The 20,849-nt window shown below is 42.9% G+C and overlaps 1 protein-coding gene across 2 annotated transcripts in view; it reads left to right on the top strand.

Annotated features, from left to right (window-relative positions):
• Positions 1-20,849, top strand: part of GABRA5 (gamma-aminobutyric acid type A receptor subunit alpha5) — a 58,828-nt gene that overhangs the window by 26,844 nt on the left and 11,135 nt on the right. For both annotated transcript variants that reach the window (XM_086768998.1, XM_086768989.1), the window contains exon 6: positions 1,524-1,606. In XM_086768998.1, the coding sequence (XP_086625124.1) occupies positions 1,524-1,606 (83 nt within the window). The remainder of the gene's footprint in view (positions 1-1,523; positions 1,607-20,849) is intronic.

Genomic DNA, 20,849 nt, shown 5'->3' with positions numbered 1-20,849 from the left:
GGACTGGCTGAACGCTGTGCCATCTGTACACGGACAGATTGTTACCCTTTACGATCCCTTTGGATTGGAGTTCTTATAGCACAAATACTTAACTTTGGTGTGGTAATATGAAACAATGAGTATATATAGCCAGGGAGTATGGCTACGTGCAGCTGTTGGGATAGGAAAGGGTACTTTTGCATTCTGGTAGTGGAATGTTGTGAATTTCTTGGCAGATTTTTGCCCTTCAGGGCAGCAGTTTGGTAAGGAACCAGGCTGCCTTCCAGCAAAGCCCTGCGTCCCCCCAGCACAGGGCAGTCTGGGAGGCTCTGGGTGTCTCTGGTCTGTCACCTCTGAGGCAGAATAGCAGCATAAAACAAGAAAGGCATGAAGGTATTCATAATGTAAAATGAGATTTGCATCCTCACTATCCTGAGCAAACCATCTGTATTATGCAAATATCAAAATGCCCTAATCAAAACCAGATTCTCGTTGTGCCGTGTGCAGCTAGAAAAAATAAGTTTTTGCTCTCTTGATGTATTTGATAGCAATATAACTGATACTGCAGTGCTGAGAAATACACCTTAGACTTTGGGTTCAGACTGATCTGTCAGTCATACAGAACATCCATGGGATATATCTTTTTTTCCTAGGCATTTTGCCTTCCCTGCCCCTCTGTCCAATATATTCAAGAATTTCCACGTAGTGGCAGGGCAGTCCAGGATAGAATTGCTTCCCCAGGCAATAAATACACTGGGGAAAATGACCCTGTTGTTTTATTCCTGACAAGGTGCCCAGGTAATTCACAGTATGTTGAACAGAAATGGGCTGCTCCAATACCATGTGATTTCCACAGTAACTAACTGTAGTGCTATATAAAGTCATATATATATATGTATGTATGTTGTTGACTTTATTTATGACTTTATATATAGATATAAATACTTTCATAGAATCGTAGAATTGTTAGAGTTGGAAGGGACCTTTAAAGGTCATCTAGTCCAACCCCCCTGCAAGGAGCAGGGACATCTTCAACCAGATCAGGTTGCTCAGAGCCTCATATACCTGTATATTCCATATACATGTACTTAATTAAAATATTTATTTTTATATATTTAAATATTTACATCTGTATATAAAGTCACTGCGTCTTTATGTCTGTAACAGTGCTATATTCAGAAGTCAAATTCCTAGTCCAGTTGCAGTATCTACAGAAAGCAGATAGGAATAAGGTGCGTGGCAAAAGCTCCGGCACAGGAGTTCCTTCACAAACCAGTAAGAAAGAAAGATCTTACTGGAACAGCTTACGCAAACAAAATCAGTACACATGTCTCAGCGTTACTCAACAAGGCCTACAGCATGCACACACAGTGGTCCACCTGGCTTATCTCACATGCAGTGTAACAGGGGATTACTGTGATTTCAGCAGGAGCAAGGAGCCTTCAGGAAAAGCTTGCTTGTGTCAGCACTGATGTATTGCAGTGAGAGGCCTAAAGGGAAGGCACTAGAAACAAAAATGATGTTTTCTTTTTACTCCCCCACAGATTGACCATCTCTGCTGAATGTCCCATGCAGCTTGAAGATTTCCCCATGGATGCACATGCTTGCCCATTAAAATTTGGAAGCTGTAAGTTCTCTTCTGAAATAAGAACTGGAAAAATCCATCATTATCTGGCTTTTCACATTTAGCTGTGTCTTGTACGAATCGTTCACCTTTCACTCCCCACCTTCCCTTTTAACATTGCTCATTAGCACCCCCAGTCTGCCACCCCCGCTGCTACCCTGCTGCTTTTTTTCCATGAGTGCGCTTTATTTGGCACTGCTGCTTTTCAGCTCATGCCTGCATGCTCCATGGTAAATGGTGAGCCGATGGGTGATGTGTCTTAGATATCCACATCAAGTGTAATGACCACTGTTAGATGGAGTAGTAGATGCAGACAGCTAAGCTGATAACTTGCTTTTACATTTGGAGAAAAACGGAGCTTTCATTGGACACTATCAGATTGATGTGTTATTGTGGTATTTATGTGAATCAGACTGCAGTGCAATATCTGTGTTGCATATATTAAAAGGGATCTAGAATATTAAAAGAGGAAATATCTTTCCATTTGGCTTTAATAAATCCCGTCCTGTATCTTGTTACATGATGTTGTATACACATGTATTTGTATATAGGCACACGTTATTCTAAACTGTATGCTGAACGATGATTTTTCCTCAATTCCAAGCCTCTAATCCACCACATTGCTGCCTTGCCAGAAGCTTACTTTAAAAATAACCTCAGGGGATCAGATGGTTATATTTAAATACAAAGCTCTTAATTAAAGTACAGATGAGGCTACTACAGTAGACATTTTTTTATTTCGGTAATCAAATCAGAGCTTCCAGGTGCAATCAGTGTCTCTAAAGACTTTTGAAAATTACCAGGCAAGGCATTTTGCTAGTCCCTGAAGCTACCTAACTTCAGCATTTTTCAATGTTTTTTCAGTCGTATCAATTTAGAGTCTCTAATCCTAGCAAGATTAAGCTTTGCCTTTATCGTCTATATCTGCCCTGGTTTAATACTGGCTATGCATTGTCTTCTAGTGATCATACTGAGGAGTAAAAACACTGTTTACAGGAACGATTACCAAATTACCAAACTTAAGATGAACTGATTTCCCTTCCTCTTCCGATCCAGATAGATCCAGTTTCATCTGAATAGCTACCAATGTTTTACAAGGCCACTGCAGGTTCAAGTGTGTCTGTTTCCTTCAGCAACATTAATTTACAGAAAAGGCAATATACATCTGAAGGTCCGTACTCTCAACTTAAAAAATTATATGCAAACCATCCGTTTCATTCCAAACTTAAAACTGGAAAAACATCTCATGGGAAACTGTCATTATTTGTATATAGGGTTAAACAAAAGCTACTGGGAAGAATTAAGATGAGAAAGAAAAATAAATTTTCCTTCCTGGTAGTACATATTCTTTGCTGTATTGATAGATAAGGTTGAAGTCATACCTGTTGGTCTCATGTGCAGATTGTAGAACTGGGACATTGAGTAGTTTTATGAAATTTTGCAAAATATGCAATATAAAACTGAAAGATACATATTTAGACAAAGAGCCTCATGCAGCAGAGATCTGAAGCTCAAACTTAAAGTTAAATGGATGCTTCAATGCGTTAGTAGATTAGTGCACCCTCAGCAAGTTCACCAACAACATCGACCTGTGTGGTGCCGTCGACACACTGGAGGGGATGCCATCCAGAGGGACCTTGGCAGGCTGGAGAGGTGGGCCTGTGTGAACCTCATGAAGTTCAGCAAGGCCAAGTGCAAGGTCTTGCACATGGATCAGGGCAATCCCAAGCACAAATACAGGCTGGGCGGGGAATGGATTGAGAGCAGCCCTGAGGAGAAGGACTTGGGGGTACTGGTGGACGAGAAGCTTAACATGAGCGGCAATGTGCGTTTGCAGCCCAGAAGGCCAACCACATCCTGGGCTGCATCAAAAGAACCAGCAGATGGTGGCCAGCAGATCGAGGGAGGTGATTCTGCCCCTCTACTCTGCTCTGGTGAGAGCTCACCTGGGGTACTGCGTCTAGCTCTGGAGCCCCCAACACGAGAAGGATGTGGACCTGTTGGAGCAAGTCCAGAGAAGGACCATGAAGATGATCAGAGGGCTGGAGCACCTCTCCTATGAGGACAGGCTGAGAGAGTTGGAGCTGTTCAGTCTGCAGAAGAGAAGGCTCCAGAGAGACCTTATAGTGGCCTTCCAGTACCTAATGGGGGCTTATAAGAAAGATGGAGAGAAACTTTTCAGTAGGGCCTATTGCAATAGGACAAGGGGTGATGGTTTAAAGTAGAAGGAGGTAGGTTCAGACTGGATATGAGGAAGAGATTTTTTATGATGAGGGTGGTGAAGCACTGGAACAGGTTGCCCAGAGAGGTGGTAGATGCCCCATCCCTGGGAATATTCAAGGCCAGGTTGGATGGGGCTCTGAGTGACCTGGTCTGGTTGAAAATGTCCCTGCTTCTTGCAGGGTGGCTGGACTAGATGACCTTTAAAGGTCCCTTCCAACCCAAACTATTCTATGATCCTTTGATTCTGTGATTCTATAGAATCATATGATTAGGTGCAGTAAGGTACAGGTTCTGCCTTTCCATATAGTAAGATTAAATAAAAGCCCCAAACATGGAAGTGCAGGAGATAACATTACTAGATAAGCTACAAATGCTTAGAAGGACTGCAATCTTCAGTAGCATTAGAAAAAACCCAACAATCTGTCTGAATGCAATTTTATGTTCTGCTTGTGCCAAGTGTGTTACACATCAGTCACCTATTAGCACACAGGTAATTTTAACCTGAGGAAAAACAAACACTGAAAAGTCATATTTTAGGCATATAAGGGCTAAATATGGTTTTAATTTATGCTCCTCACCATGCTCAGTGTAGAATACTAGAGTATATTTTATAAGCCACAACAAGTCACCGTTAAGTTCTTCCACAGTGTATGGACATGGAGCCATTTGGCCTGTACTAGTCCACACTGGTAGCCTCCACAGTAAGTAAATATACAGGGACAGGCCATAGGCAATCTTTCAGCCTCGGGAATATCTGTATTACCAATCTGACAGCTCATTAGTAATTTATTGTGATTTAAAATGCAGATGTTTGCACAAGTAGCAGCCAATAAGTTAGGGTTTATTGAATTAGCCCAGATGTAATTTAGGAGAATACAATATTTATTCCCTGTTTACAGCAATACAAATTTGCAGTAAGTCATCTTCAGCCTTGCAGCAAGACAAAGCCTGCAGGGGTGTATTACACACAAGCACATTCTGCCTCAGCTTTCCTCCCTGTCTTTTTCCAAAGGGCTTCTTTTTAATGGTCTTTCCAAGAAGGATTTTGAAAAGCCTCAAGGAATAGCATCAAAGTAAATGTTAAACACATTATCAGTAGAGCTGGGAGGATGGAGAAGCGACGAGTGCTAACTGGTCAGAGGGTGGAGAGAGCAGGGCAGCGAAACAAAGCAGCTGGCACGCCAGCAGATCGGCAGAAGAAAGGACGCCAAGAAGCGATTGGTGCCACATCAGAGGCAAGAGCAGGTTATTATTCTTCTGGCTGCATGAGCGTTCACCACACTTGCTATAATTCAGCAAGAAAAAAGGAAAAAGCCCTGACATTTCCTTGAGTTTTAAAGAGAAGGAATGTTAATCTTGCTCACAAAAATAAAGGTGACTGTTAAATTCTTAAGTCCCATTTGACTGGTTTCTTGCTGTTATTAGAACTGTGGGAGATTTTATGGGCCTAGGCAGCATTATATGTAGCAACAGAGTATTCTGTAGAAATAAAAGTAAAGTCTAATATGGGAAAAAGGATATAAAGTTACACGCGCACACCACCAGCTTAGATACCCACCAGGCAGTTCAAATGCCAGCTACAGAAGTAATACTTTTTAATGCCCTATGGCTTGTTGTGAATAGCTGTGCTGACTAGAGGCCAGAAGTTCAAGGATAGCTTCAAATGAATGGCACAGAGCAGGTTTTAGTTGTCCTCCTCCTAAGTATGACACCGCAGTGCTCAGAGATGGCAAGATCAGTTGGGTCTGCCCCTGGAGAGTGGGGAGTGTATGAGGGTACTGTCCCCCCATGCCTGCATCCCTGCGAGCGATAAGGCCACCTGTGGAAAGCATCCCACAGAAATCTCATTTAGAGGTACAGGGGAACTGGGCATGGTGCACCAGGGCAGGCTCTCGGGCCTCTACAAACAAGCTCTGCTCCCTTCGAACCAGTGGGGATGGCTGTGGCAGTCTGTTCGTTTCCTCATGGTGGCATGGGAAGGATGCTGTTTTATTCCATGGCCAAGTTTAAAATAAACTTTCTGTTGCAATTCTGGTGCTGACCTATGCTCTAAATAAATCTGCTAGTCAAACAGGATCTGGTGAAATTGCCTGGTGCCAGCCACAGTTTTGCTAGCAGTGTCTTAGCCTAAGAAATTCCTCTTTACCCCCAAGCTATTTCTGGTGCGAGAAGGAAGAATTAGATAAGACAGCAAGGACATTAAGGCTAGGAAGCTTTAACATTTCACCTCTTCCACTGGTAGGCCTTAAGAGTACATTAAAAGTATCGTTCAGTACAGTTTCCAAACACCCATGTGTCACCGGGTAGGTAAGCATCATTATCTCTAGGGCAGCTGAGGCAGAGAAGTTAATTGACTTTCCGTAAGGTCACACAGCAAATGAATGTCAGAAAAAGGATTAGACTCAACTTCTTTGGTAAGAGAGACAGATGTCTAATCCACTAGGCCATGAAGGCCTCTGCCCAGGCAACTGACTTAACTCCTAAATCTCATTTTACTCATGCGTTAATTATATCAGTTTTACCTAGCTCACAGGGTTGCCCAGAAGATGAATTAATTAATTGCTATTAGTAAACGTTAACCAGTGCTTTGACAATGGCAAATACTGTAAGGTGGAGTCTATTTATGGCAACTATCTCTTGAAAGCACAGTATCTGAGTACATGTAATTATCAGATGTTGTATTGTGGAACAGATAGATGCATGAATCTGCTGCCCACTAGTCACTCAGCTGTGAAAAAAACCCTACTATTTTTAGAGTAAGTAGAGAGCCTAATGAATATGCTGAAAATAATGAGATCCCCTAGCTCCTGAGCAGGGGAAGAACAGACCTGGTGTTTATTCCTGATGAATTTAATTCGGCCATGAAGATGGCGAAGGTTGATGACTGTAGATCAAAAAGGGAGCTTGCCGACTGTGAGAAGACAGCACTAGGTACAATTTGTAGCGTCTGAAGAAAGTACTTAATGTGGTTTATGTACATCTTCCTTTTTAACAGCTCAAACTGAGTCAGGATGTCTGCTGTGGTCCTTGATAAAGGAAAGTGCACAGGCTATTTCTGTATCAGGAGGCATGCTCAAATTATTTTCCTCTAAGGCAGCTGGTGAAGTCAGAGTAATGAGAAGACAGTAAGTTCACCGGTATCCCAGGATTTTATTGCAATGCTTAACATTAAGGCACTCACTGTTCAGAAACTATCCATACACCTGCAGCCACTGAGAAATTTCTCAAAAAAAAAAAAGCATTTTAAGAAAACTCCTCTGGTGATGTTTTCCCATAATGCTGAGAATTAGCTGAGATATAGCACTGAGGTGAAGGAACCTATAGCAGATCTCTTGATTTTGTGCTTCCCCCCATTAGCACCTGTGAAGCTGCAGAAGAACTGCAGGTGTAGAGGGAGGACTTCAGAACAGAGTCCTCCTGAACAGACTCTAATTCTGGTCTAGTGAAATGTCATAAAGAATATATTCAGCCTCTCAAACGTGTGGGTAAAAGTCTTGTGTAAGAATATAATTAAACTAATAGTAAAGACATGTTAATTTTAAGAGACTTTTGAAAGGGGAAATGGGTGTTGATTAGGTTGCTCCCAGGGAGAGCTGGAACTGCAGTCTCACATGCAGAGGCAGAGCTTTTCTGTTCCTCGTCTGTCAGCTGGCCAGAAGAGGTTCCTGAGTCCATTCCTGAGAGCAGAGACCGCCAGTGTGGCTTGTTGACTCTGCTGGAAAGTGTCTGTGCCTTCTTCATGAAAGGGCATGTGGAGAGTGCCACGGAGGTTCTCTGTGAAATGCATAGTGGCCAAGTTCAAGACTAAGCTGTGATTTTGCAATTTAAGGCAAAATCCAGTTCCTACAGAAATGCTAGGTTTCACCTTTATGCAGTGTATAGAAGTTTCACTTGAAGTCAAGGTGGGGCATGCTGCTTGCTCGTGTAACGTCTTCTCTTACATTTTCCTAAGGTTTATCACAGCTTACATAGACACCTCAATTACAACGGATGTTGAACGATTAAAATAAGGTGAAGCTAGGTGAATATTAAGGTTAAATATTTCTAAGACATTTAATATATTTCTCTGCTCCCTCCTCCTGCCACATGTTACCACCAGTTACCAACCATCACTTTGGTTGGAATTTTTCTCCCCTAATTTTTACCTGTTTAAATGCTAGGTCTCTAGAGATGCTGATAGAAATGCTTGTGACAGCATCTAGACAGGCAGTCTAGACAACTGTCTTGGACCAGGGATGTAATTTGATTTAAGTCTAGCTAGTAAAGCATATAGGCATCTAGCCTGAACTAAGTTTCTGTACAACCCTTAAAATGAGTACAGGAAGTGAAGACCACTTAGTGGTATTGCTGTTATTTGTCTCTACTTTCCTTGAAATTATGGATCCATGGATAGTCATAGGGCTGCATTGTTTAAAAAATTCGGTCTTTTAGCTCAGAAGTTCTTAATACGCAGACTCATGACTGAGACATACTCCAAAAATCCTAGGGATTCACTAGAGCCACAAGGCTCCCCTAGACTCTCCCCGATCTACTGTGGCTCTTACCTGTTGCAGGACATGGAAATGCTCTGCTGCAGAATGAGCAGGGTGGTTTTGCTCATATCAAAAGCCTTGCATTGCCAGCAAAGCCTTGGGAAATGGATGGGATGGATCTGTGACAATTTTAAAGAGTCAAATATGCCACAGTTAGTTGTCTAGGCTCCCTTTATGGCGTCTGAAAGGAAATAAGTACTTCTGTAATGCAATTCATTAGGACTATTTTTGATAACTGCCTAAGGATGAGATGAATCATATTTTAGAAGTTCCTGTTCTTCTGCAGTGCTAGCTCAGATGTAGACGAGTATATTGTACCCTAGTCAGAGTAAATTAGAAGTCCATTTTTTTTCTACGTCACTAGCTTAGAAGTACCTACTTCTGTTGTACTTTTTTCAGAAGGAGCAGTCACTGCTGTAGATTAGTCAGGTGTTACGTATGTTGGTGAGCTTTTGTATCTCTCCTAGGTACTATTTTAATTATTTCTGCTGGAAGCCCCATTTTTTTTCAAAAGATCTTAAAAAAAACTGTCAGTAGGGCTCTTCAGTACAGAGACAACTTTACTATTTCTGCAAGCGTCTGGTATGAGCTGTGCTGTTCCTCCTGCTTTGAGTGCAGCAAGTTACACCAGTAGATACTTATGCCTTCTCACAAGTGGTGCATCATAGCCTGTACATGTTTCAGTTATGCATGTATAACAACACCTCTTTAGTCCAGCATTTTGAGCTATCTGTGCTGTCAGCAGCGTCGTCCTTGTATTGAGTCCCATAGCCTATGTGCAGCAATGCAGCCTGGAGCTCCAGAAGGGCAGGAGATTCAGGGAGCATGGTGTGTAAAAGAAAATTCTGTAATATTCAAGTGTTTCAGAGATCTAAGAAGCCTTTCTTAAGAGAAATCTGCTTAGAAAGTAGAATGTAGGCTCCTGGCTCTGGACTGTGTGGTGCGGGTTTCTGCAGCAGCTACTGTTGTGGGACCCCAGTCTGCATCAGAACTTGCAAATAAACACGGCCCAAACTTCTCACTCGTCTGGTAGGTTTCCCATAGAAGTGATGCCTGTTAGTGGGACAAAAGGGAAAAGGGCCCTTTCTAAAACTTCCCTGAAATTACCAGATCAGTCAGTTTTTCTTCACCCATTACAACAACAGATATTCAGGACTTTCTGGAAAAGTCTGGAAAAACTGTGCTAGTATCCTCTTTAAGCATTTGTGGTCACTATTGTTAATTCAAAGCCTTTGGCATGTATACATGGTTACAGTTAGCACCGAGATAATTTTAAAAATACATTAAAACCATGTTGTTTGCTACCGTCCAATCCTCTGCGTGTGTGATTGCTTCCCTGTGAAATACCGCCCAGCTCTGGGTCCGTCACTTCCTACTTCTGGTCACCCCCTGTTCAGAAGACACTGAGTTTTTCCCCTTTTAGGCTCATAACAGCGAAAAAGGGAGGTCAGAAAGAACAATTGCTCATAGAGGGCATTTGCCACGTGATCCAAAAAAGCTGTTGTCTTCCCCGTCCATCTTGCAGCCAGTGCTAACCCCAGGCTGCAAACTCTGCTGACGTGCAGCGACGGAAGGCTTGGCTCCCTACCAGCCTGGAGCAGCTGCCGTGCAGGCAGCATCACCTTTAATGAAACCCTTTTTTTTTGTTTCGGTAAGGAGTGCTGCCTGGGAGAGCCGGTGGCAGCTTTCGTGGCAGCTGCAGAGAGCCCCTTGAGCAGCTGCCAATGAAGGACTGTGAGCTGCCTGCCTCGGGAGCAGCATCTTCATCAGGAGGTGGCCCGTGTTGCATTGGGCTTTCTTGGGGGGCGGAAAGCTTGACTGGTGGTGTTTTCGAGCTCAAGGAAATGAAAGTTCAGGCAGGGGAAAGAGTTGGTGTGGAGATAGTCAGCAGTGTTTTGGCTATTTTGTCTTGCCTGGAAGAGGTCTAGACGTGATTGTGGCAAAGTGGCGTGGACATCCAGGTGCTTTGATGATGGTACAAACATCAGCGTGCACTTCCCCCTCTGGAGATTTCAGCCTAAATTTAAAGGCTGCGCAACTGCCTGATTATAGGAAAACAGTGATTAAACTTGAGTTGTCAGCAGTAGAAAACGACATGCAGAAACTTGGTGCTTAATGTGCTTAAGCTTTCAACTGACCCTTGGGTGCAAACCTGCAAAGACATTACTGGGCCTGTAATGCCCCACAAGGCGCAGTGAGGGCTTACAGTTGCCAGCCATGGACCACAGGTTTATGCCACTGGTAAATGGGATATTATTTGTAAATGGGACAAGTGGGTAAGTGCTGCTCCATTGCTTTACAAGCCAGGTTTTTAATGGCTGTTATTTTCTAAGGTGGCTGTTTCTATGGCTTGTAAGCATTTCATAACTGTTTCTGAAATCATTTTCATGATGCTGGTGTGAGGTTGGTAGGTCTCAGCTGTCTGCATTTTGTAGGTGGGGATAAAGGAGGCAAAGAGCAATTACAGTCTCTTCCGAGCAAAGATAGAGTGGTTCATTACCTGCTTTTATTGCTTCTGTCGTTATGGGTCCCTAGGTTCAATTAGAGCCTCCCAGTGCTACTGCAGGAGATTAATGACAAAATGACTTGCCTAGGGTTTTTTTTTTGAGGAGGGAGGAAAGCTGCAAGACACTGCTGAAACTTGGATTTCAATTTTCAGTCTGGCACCTCCTTCATGGCACCTGAGTCTCTGGTGGGCCAGGGAGTCCTCCTCTAAATGGCCAGATCCTGCATTAGCCTCCTCCCCTACACAGAGGGCCAAGCTAGCCCGAGCTGTGAGTGAGCCCTGCTGCAGTCCCAGCTCAGCAAGCTTCTTCAGAGGAAACAGTTGTTTCCTGTTGTTTTCCATGAGGAAACAGGAGGGAAGGGGGAGTGGGAAGAAGGAAAGCCTGAAGGGCCTTCTGTTTTTTTCCTATTCTCCATCATATCCACTGAAAGTCTCCTGATGGCCAGCCTGTGCTAGCAGCTAGACATTTTACTGAAAGCATCGCAGCAGTAAATCTGTCAGCAAAGCTGGGATTCCTCCCTCCTAAATTTATATTTCTGAGGAGTAAATATATACAGCTGAGCTGATCACTCTCACCCTCTTATAGTCAGGGTAGAGAGGTAGATATTTTTAGGCTCAGGTTAATCTCCTCCTAAAGCAGATGACTGAAATAGGTCAGCTGATGGTTGTAGACAAGGAGATGCTTTGCTTGCGCAAAAGGAAGATGAGACGGTGTGCACCTTTGGGCCTGGGGCTCCATGTTGGAAGGGGCCGGTTCCCAAAGAGGGGATGTGCTCCAGAGTGCTGTGGCAGACAGCAGGCGAAATCACAGCGCCTCTGGTAAGCAACAGCTCAGTTGCTTACCAGACAGTTCCTTCTGTCCATCACTGAGGCTGGGCTGCTTGAGCTGACAGCCTTGGGAGGTTTTGCCCCATCCTCTTAAATACGGGGCTGCACTGCGTCCCACAGCAGGAGTCGATTATCCAGCTTCTGAGTTTTAGATGGCTGCACCTCTAGTACAGGGAATAAGCTTTAGTGTTTGCAATCCCACAGCAATATTAAAGGGTTTGAATAATAATATTTCAGCCTGCTATGTCTGCCTACCTATTGCTTACCCGTTCGCACAGTGTTATTAATGCAGCAGCACTTCTGAGATTTGCAAATTTCTTCATTAAGGGCCTGGTTTCAGAAACAAAGGTATATATTTAGTTCTACAAGTAGTCCCAATCACTCTTTACTGGTTTCAGGTCAGACTGATTTATAAGTGAGGGTGCTTTGAATGGTAAGCTCAGCAGATAGGCTAATTATGATGGGTGAGTTCCTGGTGCCACTCAAGTGGGTGGGAAGAATGTCTCTTGATTATGATGAGGTCATGGTTTCAGTCTGTGATGATAGATGTGGCCAAAATTACCACTTTTGTGAAGGCATACTCCACAACAAGATCAAATGGGGCAAAAGAAGCTGCAGTGATACTCCTGGAGAGCTGATCACATTAGCTTTGCTGGTATTAAGTGGCAGCTTGCAAAATGAGTGGACCACTGCAATCAGGATTGCTTGGAGAGTAAGGTACTATGCGAAGTGAGTAAAGGAGTCAGACTTTGGAGGATACTTTTGTTTGCCTTGCAAAAAGTAAATTAAATCTCTAACGCCTTCCTCATGACCATGCTGTTTTTTTCTAATGAGGCAGTTAATATAGCTGCCTAATATTGTGATTGCAAATTCAAAGTTTATTAAATGTTCGTACAGTGCTCAAACTGGTTGACTGATTTAGAATTGCCATGTGCCTGGCCTGCAGAGACCAAAATAAGGTCAGGAAGGTCCCAGGATATTTCAAATTTTTAAATGTCATCCCAGCACATCCTACTGCTCTGTTGCTCTAGTTTTCTTGCAGCAGATATTTGTACTGGCCGTAACAGGAAAAAAAAAAAAGCACACATCAAAGGCTGGAATACCAGATTTTGACCTGTTCCACATGAAAAGCAATTATGTGGCCACCATTAAATGTGGTGTAAAATCAATTCCCAGGTTAGTTCTAGATCAAGACAGCCACCACTAAATCTGAAAATAAAGCGAGAAGCTGTGTTATACATGCTGACTGCAATGAGGAGAAGAAATGGGAAGAGGCAAAAAAGAAGGAAGGCATCACCTGCTCCCTAATGTCAGCTTTCAGATGAAAGCAGGAACTTTGGGAAGATGACCTGGTGCTGCCTGGTGCTTTGGAGCACCTGGATATGTAACAGCCCCACAGCAGACCCTGTTTGGTCACCCCTTTCAGTCAGCTCATGGCAGGCATCCCACAATGAGTGGCGCACTTTAGTTATCTACACCTGCGTGTCTGTTGCCTTTGGAGGTGCTCTGGGCTGCCCAAAGGGAGAACTGTTTATTTGCTGTTTATTTTTTCTTTTTCTGAGTGGAACCTGAGGACCTGCTATCCCAGGACACATAGCTCAATTTGGTGTGCCGTGCCTAGTTTTTAAATCCAGGTGCCTGTACTGTCAGATTTCACAGCAGGGAGTCAGTCCTAGTTGCAATGGTCCCAGTGTCTTGAGAATAGATGCACCACTCTGATTGCTCCCCCGTGGCCACTTGGGTGAGCAGGATGGGGCAGGGAAGAGCTGACACTATCACCAGTGATACTTCCTGCATGGTAGCAAATATGCACACCTCTTTAAGGGGCATTGCTTAAATTGCTGTGCTGTCTCCACAGTCGTCCTCGAGAGACATTCTGTATTACTCTGCACAGCTCCTAGCTCAGGGCTCTTCTTAAACGGTGTAATAGCATCCTGTGAAGGTACTGTGTCTGAGTGAATTATCAGGACAACTGTTCCTTAGAATTCTTGTTACATTCATCATCGATATGACTGTGATTTAGTGTACCAGCTTGCAAATAGTCAATTTATTGTATTAAAGCAGTCAGCAGCTTTGCCTATGCTCATCGTGAATCACACCTCCAAAACCACAAAGTTGCTTTCAGGCAAAATCTTAAGGGTTTTTTTTTCTTCCTTTTCTTTATAGTTTTAAGCTCTAAGTCGGATCATGTTTGGAGTTTTCCTCCATGAACTGGAACTTCTAAAATGAAGCAGGACCTTTCACCTGTCACTTGCTTTGAAAAGCCAAAGAAAACAGCTTTTACAAAACTATGTGTCTCAAAATGAATTTCACAGCCATCTTCACTTCTATATGTCTCACCACCTTGTGGGTACAATCTGTGCTTCCATTTCATTTCCAAGCTGTAAATGCTTCTATCGCATTCCTATTCCCACCTTTTCCTGAGGTGACTTATAAATTACATCCTGAAACAAAGTCATTTTGACCTAACTTAGGACTTTATTTTTTTTAGTAATGATCAGTACAGTATAATAGTGTTGCTTAGTAATGAAGTCTCTCGAGAGCTGTCTGGCATGTTTTTCAGAATATCCTATTCTATTCCCTGCAGAATCTGACAACATGATCAAATGAAACTGTGTATCAGAAAAACATTAAATACTGCCTATGTTACCAAATTATATTTTTATTGTAACTTCAGGAAGGACAGAAACGATCATTTTAGTAAGACTGAACATCCTATTACCAGTTTCACAGCCAATGGTGTCCTATTATCTTTTGTCATCAGTTTTCATACAAGAATTGTTCCAAGTCTATGAATAATTTCCTCCTTGGATGTTCTCTGTTGTTCCATCTAGATGATACTGTGCCATTCCAAAAATGTTTCATTCTGAGCATTTCATTGCTACCCACATCTGGAGTATTGTCTCATTCTGAGCTTCCCAGTGCAAGAAAAATATGGACTTTGTGGAGCGAGTCTGGCGCCGGGCCACAAAGATCATTTAAGGACTGGAGCATCTCTCCTATAAGGAGAGACTGAGAGAACTGGGACTGTTCAGCCTGGAAAAGAGAAGGCTCTGGGGGATGTAATTCATCTGTATAAATACCTAATGGGAGGGAATGAAGAAGAGGGAGCCAGGCTGTGCTCAGTGCTGGCCACTGACAGGACAAGGGGCAGTGGGCACAAGTTTAAAAACATTAAATTCCATCTGAATGCAAGAAAACATGTTTTTACTGTGAGGGTGACCACACAGTGGAACAGGTTGGCCAGAGAGGTTGTGAAGTCTCCATCTGTGGAGATACTAAAAAGCTGACTGGACATGCTTCTGGAAAATCTGCTTTTGGTGTCCCTGCTTGGGCAGCGGGTGGGACTGGATCATCTCCAGAGATGGCTTCCAGCACCAATCATTCTGTGATTCTCTGTGATTCAAATTTTTAGTCCTGTGTGTTTATACACATTACACTTCTTGTCCGTGAAATATATTTAAAATCATGCATGCTGTTTATCCATATTCTGTAAGCTCATGCCAGTTTAAATGATTAGTCTTAATTCTGATCATTTCAGGTCCCTAAAGTAATTTCCATGACAGTCCAATTCTCCGAAGAACAGCAGAATTCATCACACTATATCAAAGTCTTAATTTTATGCTCCTGAGCATTGAATATGTAAATACATTTCTCTTAGTATTTAAATTGCTATTTTGCTTTAATAACTTAATATTATAAAAAGCTATTTCCCCCTAGACTCAGTCCATGCATATTTAGTACCATGTCTTGTTATTTTTGTGTTTAAAATTACATTTTTACTAGATATCTTTTCCATTAGTTCTTCCTATAGTGCGATCCCATTTGTACATCAATTCATTCTTATCAACTCAGTTTAATGGGAAAGTCCAATTACAGAGCTCAAATCTGACCTCAGTTGCATAGGCGCAACCATTGACAGATGCTTTGTAATGGGTTAAAAAGTATTTGTGCACAAAGCAGAAGAAACCCAGCCTGACTCTCATAATTCAAGCTGGTACATGATGGCTTAGTAGCAGCACTGGCTTACTGCCTGCAGAAGTTTTTGAGAGGTTGTAAATCTGAGTCTCTGTTGAGTTGTCTTACAGCCTTTAAGTGACTCAAATACATTAATGGATAGATGAGATGGAAAGATAGGTATTTGTATGCCTATTCAGATTGTAATTAGAGCTTCTATAAAAGCTGACAATTTATGCATATCTTTCACAATCAACAGACTTTTGATGGGGATTAGCAATACTCCCAAGACTAGGCAGTCTGATGATCTTGTGACGTGTACTAAATACCATGATGATAAAGGCTAAGAATATAACTGCACAATTGTAACAAATAAAATAGAAAGCAAGCCAAAAGTAATCTTTCTACAGTATCTCTCTAAGTTAATTCAGCCTCCAACTGGAAAAACGCTGAAAGAAAAGTTCCAGCCATGGTTTGTGGATTAACGGTTTGTTTAATTGTGGAAAGCAACTCAAGCACGCAGGGTAGGCACCTGTACACACGGATCCCACGTTTCACAGGGTGCCGTCACTTGATTGTAGAGGCAGTGCTTTTACAGCTCCCTGTGAGGTCTGTCAAAGGGTTTGGGGGATGTCTTGGAGAGGAATTCTTTTTTCCTAAATTATTTTATACCCTATCATGCAGATATGAAAACTTGCTGGCAGATTTCAGTGTTGACCTTTTTTCATGGATTATAGCTTCAAAAAATCAGTCCTAGAAATACATCTGGGCCCCACGGACTCAAAGTTAGGACTCTGCAATCCATATTTGGGTTTATTTGACTTAAGGAGCCAAGAAGTACTTCCCCCCCCCCCGCCTTTTCTTTTCCCCCTGGAGTTTATTCCAACATGGAGGAAAAAGAAAGGGGAGAAGGGAGAGTGTCTGTCAGTACCCACAGGTGCCATCAATGCCCTTTGGTGGGTGTGGTGGCAGGAGAAGGCTCCCTGCTTCTGGGCTGCTTGTCAAACATACGGGAGGATGCTGCAGTGCTCATACTGTTTCATTTGCAAATTAAAACAGGGAAAACAGGGCACCCCTCAATGCCAAGGCGAATGGCAGGGATCCTCCAGGTCTTACTAGCTGGCTGCTCTGCTTTGTCAGACTTTGTCTTGGTGTATTTCCTCCCTTTGGCTGTGGTCATTCCCCTGCCCCTCTGTTCACTGGCATAAAAAAGTCCATGTCATGCTTTCCTCGCCGGACATAGGAGAGTGGGAAGAGGATGGGAGAAAAGCAAGGGAGATCTTTACTGTTTTTGTATTGTGTGGTGTGTGTGGGACATTAGAATGTAGAAAAACAGATCTACTCATCAATAAACGGATATGAGCAGAAATTACTTATTTCATCATTCTGGTAGGTGATAAGCCTGCAGTCATTTATCAAATGTACACTAGAAAGAAAATGTCTGTTGTCATGTTGTCATTTTCTCACTTTTAATAACATTGTACCTCTCTGTAATTTTAGCTGTTCATCTCAACTGCTACTTTTTTCTTTTTTCTCTTTGTTTGTTTTGTTGAAAGAATGAGCTTAGAAGAGAAACAATAATTTAATGAGGCTTCCTCCCTTCTCTGCAAGCCAGTAAAATGGTTGTAAGGAGCACCAGATTAATTATTTGGATTCATAAAAACAGAAGCAGCTCACTTGCTTAAAGCAGAATAAACACAAAGCAGTCTCACTTGGATTTTCAGTGGCTTTGAATTTGAGTTTGCTTTTACAGCAACACCGGCAGCATTCTCCCAGCTTGCTAACCCACAGCCTCTACTACATTTTTCTGTCACCTTTTAGGAGACATCTTCTCCCTCCTGGTAGGTGAGGTGAGGGCCTTATTCCCTTATCAGCAGTAAACCTTTCTTATAACTCTAGAAAGCATGAGCTGAAGTTTTTCTGTCCTTCAGCAAGCATGGCTGGAAGGCAACCTACTGGAAGCTTTCCTAAGGTGGAGGAAGGTTTTTACACAATTTGGTATGACAATACCATCTCTTCATTAGCACCTGCTGTATCTCAATAGCAAAATAACATTATTCTAGGCTACTCCCACACTTTCAGCTTTCTATATGACTGTGCCTAAGTATACTGCATGGGTTATCAATAGCGGAGCTGGAGCTTTTGGTAGTCAAGTTTGAGATAATTGGAGTTGGAGGTTTCTGGAAAGACATGGCAGAAGGTTTGAGGTAGGAATACTACCTGCTGCATGTACACAGGTTTTTCTGCCTGGAGGTTTATCTAGATGAGCAGAAAAGAGGTGGTAAGTGGTTCAGCTGCAACACCGAGGTGCCTGGGGCGGCCTTTTCCTGTTAGAGCTGTAGGTTTCTCTCAAGGGTGCGTATGGACTGAGGGGGTGGCTGTATCTTTTTGCATTTACATTCATGTTTTGACATTTTCTCAGTTCTTCTCTTTCTCCCAAGGAGGCTTAGACACTCAGTGCCTGGCCCATAGTGAGGAAAAGAGGCACTAAGCCAAAAATCTTACATTACAGCTTTTTAAAATACAGACCATGGAAGATAGATGAGAATCATATCATATATGTGATCCTGCACAATAGATTATCTCTACTCTGGGGTAAATTCATATTATTCCTGATGTGACAGACTTCTTTGGAGGGGTGGAAATTGGTGCAGGCTGCATCTGTTTGGGGTGGCTCCACAGGGAGACGTCTGTCACCCTAATGTGTCTTAAAGCCCCAGCTGTAACCATCCTGCTCCTGCACGAGAAGCTTGTCTAGCTGGGCTATTCTCCCTTCTCCTGTAGATACTCGACGCCTGGCCAAGCAGTGGCACAGCTCTCCGTCTTGTAGCCTCACAACAGATATTTTCCTGTGAGAGGGGACCTGCAGGCTGGAGTCCTCCTCCTAGGCAGGGACTGGCCTCCAGCTCTGCTCTTGGCTGCCTGAGTGCTCTCTGTTCTCAACAGCTGCCTCCCTTCCCTGCCATGGTTTCAAAAGAAAGCAGCCTCATGAAGTATTGCTTGTGCAAATCTGCAAGATCTGGGTGGAGTTTTGGCACCTTCTGACCTCTGAATTACAAATTTATTTTTTTTTTACAGGAGGAGGTGCTGGGCTTCTCCAGAGTAGAAGCCTCCAACCTTGTACCATGCATGTGTTTAAGTATCCAGTAAAGGCTGGCATTGAAAGCAGAGGCACTGATTTATTTTAGGAGCCCTAAAGCTAGGCAGAGCAGAGAGCTAAAGCGTCTGAATGCTTGTTAAGCCTTACAGGCCTGTATTCCAGTGTGGTCGCAATTTCAGTGGAATTTGGTAACAGTGTTCTCACTGGGAAGCGTCTAGTCGGGCTGAATTACTGTGTGTCATTGGCAGAAAACAGAACAAACCCAATTATCCCAGTGCCCAGGATCCTTGCAGTAACAGGGAACTGCTGAGGTGGGATACATCTGGATCAACCTGGCAAGAAATCCAATGCTTTTTTTTTTGCATAGGAAGTATCATAGGTAAAAATCAAATTCCCTAACAATCACAAATTTGCCTACACAAATCTAACATTCACTGGGGATATCAGCACATGAATAACATACAGCAGATAAGCATTTAAAAAGGAGGGCTTTCTGCAGTACCTTTTTAAATGAACCCATCTCTTCCTACTTGCCTTCTCCAGATATGGCTTTGGAATTATTTGCAACTTGTTGTGAACTTGTAAGCATCTTTGTGATGAGAAAAGCTCTCAGCTCTGAAGGGAAGGTGAAATTCCATCACTTTTTGCAATGCAAATATTTTGAAATAGGGAAGACTATTAGCCTTCTTAGCCTTTCAAAGCGGATCATGAGATGTAATTACAGTAATTTTACTGCACAGCTACAAATACAAGCATGTGGAAGGTGTGTGGGCAGTTCTGCATGGCTAACAAGGAATGGAGAATTTGTAGATCCTCAACCTCCAAACCTTGGATCAGCTCCAGCCCTGAATACGGCAGCAACAACTGTCGGATACGTGACAAAAATGATTGCATCTCATCATCATCTTTCTAGTGATGGTAGTCTATATTTTTTTTCTTAGAAGGTTATCCACTGTTTAATTACCACTCCCACCTCCCAGTTTGGAAATCGTGTCCTGTTCTTCATCTGAATCAGCCTGAAACCATCTTTCACACACTGTTTTTATTCTTTTTGTTTTGTCAGTAGTACAAGAAGTTCACTCAGGTTTTAGATTTCTGTATGCAAGTATCTCCACTCAGTGCCTGAGTCGTGTCTCAGCTTCTTGTCATTGAGCTAAATAAGTTGAGCTTCTTAAGCTTCAAATCATAATGTGTTTTCCAGTTCCCGGAGATACTTGTTACTCTCTTTTGAACTCTCTCTCCCTCTCTGTCCTCATTATTTCCACATCTTTTCTGAGATGTGGACAACAATGTACAAATAGCCATAAACAGTCAGACCAAAGGTGTATCTAGCCTTGCATCCTGCCTCTGGCAGCACTTCCCACAGATCATAGAATCATAGAATAGTTTGGGTTGGAAGGAACCTTTAAAGGTCATCTAGTCCAACCCCCTGCAAGGAGCCGGGACATCTTCAACTAAACCAGTTTGATCAAAGCCCCGTCCAACCATGGGGAGATTAACAACAGTGAGAACAAGATGCTGCTTTCTTCCCTGCTACCTGCTCCAGCATCCAAGTGATCTGCAGCTCATTGTGCTACGCACATGTGCTCTTGACCTGAACCAGGATGACTTCCCATTTTCTGCTTGATGTTCCTGATTGTATGGGTCCAGGGACTGCCTTAGCATATTGCTTGCCATGCAGTGCCTCAAAAGCTCATGTTGACCTGCTGTCTGGGGAATTTTTTAAGTCCTCCATGGAGCTGCAGCTTTCCAACACAGCCCACTAGCTCTAGCAAACAAAACTCGCAGTTTGATGGAGTCAGTACATAAGATCCTTCAAGCTGATATCTTGCCTCTGGCTTTCCAGTCCTTATCTGAAAGCCACCATGTGTTGCCTCCTGCACAAATTGCACTGAAGTAGGATGTGAGTTCTTCCAGAAGGAAACATACTGTGCCCCCAGCTTACAAGTTACAGAGTGCAGAAGATGAAATATTAGTATTTGACTTCAAACCACTTCCAACTCTATCTGGTTTTCACCTCCTATTTGGAGAGTAAGCTTTGCCTGCTTTCCCAAGGTTTTAGTCCAATGGATCCAGCCTTCAGTACTGTGTTACCTGAAA

Source organism: Chlamydotis macqueenii, chromosome 1 (assembly GCF_036417535.1).
Source record: "Chlamydotis macqueenii isolate bChlMac1 chromosome 1, bChlMac1.mat, whole genome shotgun sequence".
Taxonomy (NCBI): Eukaryota; Metazoa; Chordata; class Aves; order Otidiformes; family Otididae; genus Chlamydotis; species Chlamydotis macqueenii.
The sequence above is the reverse complement of the archived record's forward strand: the minus strand, read 5'-3'. Positions and strand labels throughout refer to the sequence as shown.